The sequence below is a fragment of the Anastrepha ludens genome, chromosome 2, assembly GCF_028408465.1.
Source record: "Anastrepha ludens isolate Willacy chromosome 2, idAnaLude1.1, whole genome shotgun sequence".
NCBI classification, from domain to species: domain Eukaryota; kingdom Metazoa; phylum Arthropoda; class Insecta; order Diptera; family Tephritidae; genus Anastrepha; species Anastrepha ludens.
Window position 1 is genome coordinate 12,322,887 of NC_071498.1, and position 9,129 is coordinate 12,332,015.

General features: G+C 38.9%; 1 protein-coding gene across 2 annotated transcripts; it reads right to left on the minus strand.

The window, feature by feature from the left end:
* Positions 1-351: 351 nt before the first annotated feature.
* On the minus strand, positions 352-7,859 carry LOC128863319 (uncharacterized). 2 transcript variants are annotated; one of them, XM_054102436.1, is made up of 6 exons: positions 7,593-7,859; positions 7,251-7,528; positions 6,914-7,079; positions 4,226-4,528; positions 3,936-4,152; positions 352-720 (listed from the first exon to the last, which is right to left on the minus strand). In XM_054102436.1, the coding sequence occupies exons 1-6, from the start codon at positions 7,698-7,700 to the stop codon at positions 539-541; spliced, it is 1,254 nt and encodes a 417-aa protein (XP_053958411.1). In that variant the 5' UTR covers positions 7,701-7,859; the 3' UTR covers positions 352-538. The 2 variants fall into 2 exon arrangements, with proteins under 2 accessions (XP_053958411.1, XP_053958419.1); XM_054102444.1 differs by having other exon boundaries at positions 7,601-7,716.
* Between the last annotated feature and the right edge of the window lie 1,270 nt (positions 7,860-9,129).

The following is a 9,129-nucleotide window of genomic DNA, read 5'->3' on the forward strand; positions in this document are numbered from 1 at the left end:
GCAGTGACACTGAGAAACTGAATCGAAGAACTCAAATTCGTTTTGACTCTACCGTCGTCTCACATTGTAAGTTTACATTATCGCTACTTCATCGCTAATGGCCCTAATGTCTTTGAATGAAAACGTGACTCTTTTACTATACCTATGCGTATCTTATCGCTCAGAACGACAGAAGTCGCGAGCCTTGCGGCTACCAACTAATATGGGCGGCTATATGCCGACACGCGACCGGAACGGCAAAACAGGTTGGGCGGCTATATGACGACACTCGTCCCCAAAGGGTTAAATTTAATGGAGTGGCTAAATTCGGAATCTCATTTGCCTCTTATTATAAAAAAATGACTGTGTACCAAATATTTAAGCTTCGTTTCAGTTTGTCTTCATTCTTTCACGATTTTATTTGGTAAATAAATCCAAATTTTTAACACTTCCAAGCACAACCATAGCACTATTAACAACAACAGCAATAATTGACGTGTAATACAATTTAATAGAATTCATAATAATTCTGGAGCTGGGAATTACTTTTTTTATAATTTTAATACTCAAAGTAGCCGTTGTATAAAAATCTTGGCAACAGCTCTCTTAGCTCATTCAGCAGCTTTGGATCTCGTAGTGTCTTCTTCTGTGTCTCCTCATTTTCAACTACTTTGGCAATATCGCCGTTTTCATCAGCAAACGTATAGTTGAATACCAAAAAGGATAAGAGTAAAAAGAGTCCTGCGAATAAAAAAGTTTTCATGAGTAATTCTAAATGGAAAGCTATTGAAAAATTGTGTGAAAAGAATTAAAATATAACATTTGAAACTAAATTTATATTTCCAGCTTCATATATTGTGAATTTTCCTTCGTTAAAAATCGTTTTTGCAATCGGCTGCGAAACCATTTGTGATAGGGTTTTATGAGATTACTCGAAAGCTTCCAATTAAGAGGAAAATGGGCCCCTAGTTACACGTTCAATTATATCACTTAGAATAGGCACACCATTACTTGTTACAATGAAACTGGTAGCATCGCGAAACGTCGAGGAGGTGGTCATCAAATGGCGAAAACACTGAAAATATCTGACTGTAGTATCTGCCGCATACTGAAAAATGATCTCAAGGCTTGACCTTACAAGGCGCATGATCTCACACCAAAGCAGCAACAAGTCAGACTTGAGAGAACGAAGAAGTTGCTTCGCTTGGCCGAAAGCGGTCGATTTCCAAACATTGTGTTTTCCGACGAGAAAATTTTTCAAATTGAGCATTTCGTAAACTCCCAAAACGATAGCGTTTACTTGACCGACCGTTCATACGAGAATTTGAGTCATCGATTGCCCATCAGGTTTGGGCCGCTGTAACTGCAGATGGACGCTCTCCAATCATTTTCATCTTTATCGTGAAAGTATTCTGCAGGTTGCTTTGATGCCGTGAAGACGTTTCAACTGGACTTGGCACCGTCTCACAAAGCTCTAGTGAACAAAGAATGGCTAAACAACAACTTTCCGAACTACATAACGTCCACACAATGGCTACCAAATTCACCAGACGCGAATCGGATGGACTATTCTCTTTGGGCCATTTTGGAGAGCAAGGCCGAACTAAAAGATTCACCATTCTCGAGGCGCTGAAAAAAGTCATTGTCCGCGAGTGGGCCAAAATACCTGGAAGTCACATTCATGGCAGCTTGCGACTCGTTTCTGGACCATCTCAAGGTCATAGTCAAGGCAAAAGGTGGTCATATCGAGCAAAAGTACATTGATTCTTAATTTTGTATTATTTTAAAATATTTTTTGCTTTGAATTGAATAAAAGTAATTTTCCAAACTAAATTTATGGCCTTTTCAATTAGTTACAATTCGAGTGCCGGACGCCGCAGCTCCTAAATTTGTGCGATTGTGTGCGTTCCATCCCAATTGCACACTCTAATACCAATAGTCAATTTCTTGTACTAAAAATCTTGTGAATTGTATCTTGTTGACAGTTTTTTGAGTTTGGATCTTAAACAGATTCATTCATTATCATCTATTAGCGTTACAGCCCGCTGTGGGCTTTAGCTGACTTAGCAATCTTTCTCCATTCAACTCGATCCAGCGCTAGAGATTTCAAGTTTTTTATGATTAATTTTTTCAGGTCCTCGGTGATGTTATGCAGTCAAGTTGTTTTTGGTCTGTCACGGGGTCTTGAGCATAAAGGCTTGTAGTTCATTCCTACAATAGGTAAATAGGTTTATAGGAACTTCGGGAAAGTGGGCTATTTCATGACTCAGTTCCTCTCGGGTCACGTATACTTTCGGAAATACCTATACCGCATGGCTAAGAAAAGTGACCCCAGGTGCATATACTGCGAAGCACCGAGCGATGACGTCGAACACATGTTTTTTAATTGCGACAGATGGCTCGTGGAAAGAGATGCACTAAGGGAGCAGATTGGGGACAAGGTGATCGGCAGATGGCTTGAACTGGAATGCGGTTAAAAGATACGTTGAAGGCGTATTACGGAGCAAAAAGATAGAATTCGACGAAGTACAACAAAGCGTATCCTCACGGACAGAGACATAAGAAGACGAGCCAATAGCACGAAGCTGGCTATAATTGGTCCATATCATGGACGTCGTTCTGAGCCCTCCCGAACTAATGCAGAAAGTAGTTCCGGGAAGGGAGTCTTCTCAGAAGACACACACGACTAAGTAGACGATGGTCGCTGTAAGTTCGGAGGCATTTTGAACCTTACCTCACCCACCAAAAAAAAAAAAATCTTCTTCGCGTATTTGACCAAATAATTTACGCAATATTTGGCGCTCAAATATTCTTAGGCATTCCTTGTCTGCAAGATTCATGAGTCTGAATGAGCGATATATAAATAGCGAGTTTCCATCTACGTGAGAGAGGAATCTTGGTTTCAGGAGATTTACTTGTATGTATGTTAGCGTAGTCCGGTGTTCAAGTAAACGAAATCGCCGACGAATTGGCCAACCGTGGATCAGCGGTGACTCCACAGGGGCCAGAGCCAATAATCGGAATCAGTTCCGCAGGAATCATGAATTGGATCAGCGATTATGAAGGCAATCTGCATAAAGAGCGATGGTCCGGTCTAGAACGCTGCAGAACTGCAAAGTGCTTTTTGACAAGTCCGAACAGAAAACTGTGAAACTTTCTGCTAAAACTTAGAAGGAAAGGCATTCGGTTGGTGGTCGGTATCATTACAGGACACAACCCATGGGGTCAGCATATGACCACCATTGGAATCATTGAGCACCCAATGTGCCTGTCATGCTTGGAGGAGGCGGATAGCACTGAGCACTTTCTCTGTGAGTGTCCTGCCTTTGCTGGAGCATGGCTACGAGCTTTGGGTTCCAATGTCATGAGAATAAGTAAAACTCGTTCTTTAAAACTGGAGGATAATTACAGATTTGCCAAAGAATGTGGAAAATTCTCACAGGCCTGAGTGTTTTAGGAGCCACCAAATCTCCTGGTGCTCATTGGCTTGACCTTTTCAAATTTCAATTTCAATTTCAATTTCAATGTTAGCATAGTATGCACGATTCGCCTCCATCGCCCTCTTTGACGCCATTGTGCGTCTAGATGCTTTTTACAAACGTGATGTTACGCTGCCTCTGAACGGCAGATGGATTTTTATGAGGAGCTTTTCTGTCGAGGGGCGACCGCTATTAGAAAACACTATGTTTACTGCATAAGAATATTAGCATAAATAAAAAAAATACGAGGTGGGTTCCAAAAGTATCGCGAATTTTGATTTTTCGAAGGTTACGTATATTCGAATTTCGATTTTTTTGTAGCGATATGTTGGTATGTAATTTGAAGGGGACAAAATAGATATTTAAGAATAAATAAATAATTTTTGAAAAAACCCTAAATTCGCGATACTTTTTAAACACACCTCATCTGTCATCTTTCTTCCGGTCTTTCCACTGTTAATTTGATTCCTCACTTACCCCAATATCTGCGCTTCTGCAGTTCCTGTCGAAATTCCACATTGGTCGGAATACGTCCTTTGTACTCTGTTCTGCGTAGAGTCTCCTGGAAATTCGTTATGTAATAATACAACAATTCGTCAAATTGTTCTCGTCGCATTTCGGGACTGAACATCATGATGAAGGCATAGTGTAGATCAATAGCTGGCGAACCAAATATGCTAATCTGATAGTCGAGCTGGAGTGAGGTGTGGAGTGGAGTGGATAAAAATGTTGTTTGATTAGAAAAATTGTAATTTATCAACGCTTACCAGCATGAGATCTTTCAGTTTGCCATCCACATTTTGCACCATTATATTTTTTGCATGAAAATCGCCATGATTTAGTACACAAATACCATCAAGTCTACCATCTCGGTTCTCATTAAACATATCGATGGTACGGGATAGAAATATATGTTCGACGGACTCAATGAGTGGTACGAATTTGCGAAGATCGGCATGTTCGCTTAAGACCTCTTTCATTAATTTAGTGGCATTCTTGATAAAGTTAAAGCTTTCTGGATCCACAGAATTCATGGAACCCTTGTCCATGCCAGCAAAGATGTTTGTTTTCTAGAAGGTGGAAGTGACAATTAATTATTGAGTTTTATTTGTTTATATGCTTTGATAAAAAATTATTAAAATAAAAAAAAGAAAAATTGCTAAATTTTTCCAATAAGTCGCTTTGCTATATGACAAGGCAAATTAAATACAGAAGATGGCGTTTCCGCAGAACCGTTCATTTATTTTTCGCGATTTTGTAAAGTGTGACAAAAAAAAAAAATAAAATGATCAAAAATTATGCATGTACTTATATATAATTGGCGCGTACACCCTTTTTGGGTGTTTGGCCGAGCTCCTCCTCCTATTTGTGGTGTGCGTCTTGATGTTGTTCCACAAATGGAGGGACCTACAGTTCCTAGCCGACTCCGAACGGCAGACATTTTTTATGAGGAGCTTTTTCATGGCAGAAATACACTCGGAGGTTTGCCATTGCATGCCGAGGGGCGACCGCTATTAGAAAAATGTTTTTCCTTTTTTTTGTTTTTTTGGCGTTTCACCGAAATTTGAACCGACGTTCTCTCTGTGAATTCCGAATGGTAGTCACGCACCAATCCATTCGGCTACAGCGGCCGCCGACCTCCCGAAATAAGCCGTTGATTAATGCTCGTAGATCAAAGTTTTGTAGAGAACATTTGAACAAAGACATTTCGTTCTAGAAGTCCGTTGTTTTTGCGGATGAAAACAACCTTTTTAGGTCTGATGGGAAGTCCTGCGTTTGGAGAAAACCAAACACCGCGCTTCAACCAAGAATATTAGGAGAAAAACTGTCTTCACAACCTCAGATAGTGGATCCGTTTAAAGAAAAACTTAAAGCTAAAATGGTCGAATAATATTGTAGTTGTGCAACGAACAGTTATATAATGCTGATGAGTCGGGGTTATTCTGGAGACTTTTGATAGAGAAAACGTACGCGTCAAGTTTGGCGAAGAGAGACCCAGGGGTAAAGTCCGAGAAGCAGCGAATCACGTTTTTATGCTGTTCAAACGCCACTGGATCCCACAAGCTTAAGCTTTTGGTAATTGGAAAGGCGAAGAATCCACGCTGTTTTAAAAACTTTCAGTGTCCCACCGACTATAAGAGCTCGAAATCCGCCTGGATGACGTCGGCTATTTTCAAGCAATGGTTTCATCAGTCATTTGTTCCACAGGTGAATATTCCCTTTAAGTTTTGCCCGATTTTTAAGATTAACTGGTTGTTTTTTAAGGTTGCATCGTTTTTAAAGGAGAAAGACTTACCAATTAAAGGTCTCCTCCTAATCGACAACGCTCCTTCTCACCCAAATGAAGCTGAACTAACAACGGAGAATGGGCAAATTTCGGCAATGTTTATGCCACCAAACGTTACTCCCCTCATTCAACCGATGGATCAGAATGCAATGAAAATCACTAAGTTGCATTACAGAAACAGTCTTCTTGCTTCAAAAGCAGCGACAAAGTCTGATTTGCTCGAGTCTTTGAAAAAAATTAACTTAAAAACAGCTATAAAACTTTTGGATGCGGCTTGGTTTCGTGTTGGTGAAGCTACATTAGCTAAGTGCTGGAACAGTATTTAAATTTTGCGGTAAACAATGATGATCCCGATGATAATGTTCCGTTTGCGGTGTTAAAAGAAAAATGGAAGCTGAACTTCGCACCTTGATGAGCAACACCCTCGATTTTCTTAGTAGTTTAAATCCTAAGGTTCGTTCGTGTGGGCAGATATGCTCAAAGATATGTATGTGGGTTATTGAAAAAACTTTTTTTTATTGAAAATTTCAGATTGAATTCACCTTACCAGCCATTCATGAATGGAACGAAGATATCGAGGAGGGCAATGCAGATGACGATCAACAACAAGACGGCGAATCCGATGATGACAGCGTATCAGAGCAACTGAAGGAAATTAAGCCGACTAAAGCAGTTGAAATTTCAACAAGGCGTTAATATGGGCTGGTCATGAAGATGTCGATCAAAATGATATGAGTGTCCTAAGACGGTTAAGGGAGAAAGCTGTGCTTCAAGTTTTAGAAAAACAGAAGATACAAAAAAAGATGACTGATGTTTTTAAACAAAACCATCGTATGACTTAATTTTCAATTAATATGTACCGAAAACAAGAATAAAATGTGAATTTGAAAGTGAAAAAATATATTTACTAAGTATTTTTGGGCATTCCAAAACGTGAACACTTTTGTTAACGTGAACTGCCTTGATTTGAATTAGTTCACGTTATCGAGCGTGCGCTGTAATATATTTTATAGATATCGTTCAACAATTTTTAAATCGCATCAAAAATATGAACACATATACATCTACATACACATACACACATTCGAAACCAGTTTACGATCCGTTAAAGTTTTTATTTTTTTTCATCGATAATTTTAAAATATACTTCAAATGACGCGTCGCTCACCTCTTGACTCAACTTGTAGCTGATCGCGTGCAACTTTGCTAGCTTCAGCAACGCTTTTTTTATTTCGTCCGAATTTATATGGCGAAAACCAAGCGTAGTGTAACCTTGTTGTGTCAAATCTTCGAAAACCACAAATGAGGGGGAGGTGTCACTGCAGTGGATAAGTCTTGAAGAAGTGGAAAAGAAAAATGAATACTTTTCACATGGAAAGCATTTTGCACAGATATGCCAAGATTTTCACAACATCCATCAATCAGTAGAGATATTTGAAAACACACATTACAATAGTGATTTGTTTTCATTTTCCACCAAACACTTCGCACCACTCGAAACTCACTTTGGTCCCAAAACTGTATCGTCGCCATATTGCCTCAGCACTCCCTCAATTAAGGGTAGCACTTCCGTATACATACGAATTTCCGTTTGAAATAAATGCAAATCACCAACTAAATCCTTCTTTTGGCCCTCTACGAATGGCTCAGTTTTTATAATGTACGAATTTACTTTCTCCTGCGCTGGCTGTGTCCCCACAGTGTAACTGACTTTGGCGCGAAAGAGAACACTCGCATAGTGGTCGTTTTTCAATGTACCCGGCGTGAGTACCAGATCTGTTACCTGATGATGAAATGATGAAAATATTAAATGTCTCATGAAGTTGAGAAAAAAAAAAATGTTTCACCTTCGTACTTTTATTTTCCACATTTTTAAGCACTTTTTCAAAAAAATCCTTATTTAACCAATCTGGCGCGTTCAGCTCATCCTCATTGTACACATCGTTGTTCACCATTTTGATCACAAGCCTTTGCTATTTTTTTCTTCACTATTTATTATTATATTATAAAACGCAAAATATATCACTTGTCACTCACTAGTCGCGTACTTTACAGCTTAAGTTTAGTTGACATAAAGAAACTATGAATCGTTAGACAGCCAGTTTTATAGCCTGTGTTACACTTGAAATGCTGAGTGTTTGTAATTTTGAAGCGCATCTATTGTTGTTTAAGTCCCTTATCACATCTATATTGTGTTAATTGAATAAGGCTATTATAGATAGTTCCAAGTTCGGGAGTAGTTGCACCCCTTATACCCAGTGCATGTTTTCATTCAAATGTCATACATTTAAGCCTGATACAGGTAAGCAACTGACAGATGAACCAAACTGGAAAATAATATATGGTCAAGTTTTGTTGGAATATTTTACAAGAGTTACGCGTTCCAGAGCAGGAAAGCCATAGAGAGACTGCCCGCAAGCAGGTGACTGCACATCTATTGGGTACCCGAACATAAAAGCATTGCAGGAAACGAAATTGTAGATGAGATGGCCAAAAGCGCTGTTTACATATCTTTTGAGTAATAAAATGACGTGAAACCTTTAATTGCGATATATCAAGAAAATACTGATGGACAGGAGGTGTAACAATCGAGCCACTTGCAAAACCGCGAAAATTTTGAATGCGTAAAATGCAGATAAATACGCCAGATTCGTACTTGCCCTGTCTCGAAAGGATAGAAGAACTATCGAAGGTATACGGATAGCCCACAATTGTCTAGCGGGACATGCATACAGATAGGAATCGCAAACAACATTAACTGCAGATTTTGCACTAAACTCGAAGAGAGGGAAATGCTAGAACACCTTTTACGTTCTTGCCCTGCAGTCACTAGAACTCGAATGAAATGTGTAGGAGCTCTACAAAATAACTTATTATAAAAAGTCTATCACAAAGAAACGCAAAGGTCAAGCTGCACATGGTACAACAAAGGACTAAAAGGACTAGCTTTACATAACAATAACAATTTAGTATTTTCTTAATTAAATCAATGCAGTTAGTGTAATAATTTTGTTGAAACATTTTCTGACATTTTTTTTTTTGCTTTTCCTTATTAACTCAGTGTAATTCCTCGACAATACTCGGTTTTGCGTTGGTTTCGTTAATCGTTCTGAGATACGCAAATTTAAATTACCGTAAATTTAAATCTTTCCCAAGCTTTTTTGAAACAGTCATATTTGAGGCAGACCACTGTATTAGTTAATGAAATGGTTGAAATATATTGAAATTTGTAAACACTCAACAAGCCATTTCTAAGCGTTTAAAAGCAGCCGGATACATTCACAAACAAGGAAATTGGGTGCCACACGAATTGAAGCCGAGAGATGTTGAGAGACGATTTTGCATGTCTGAAATGCTACTTAATCGCCACAAAAAGAAATTGTT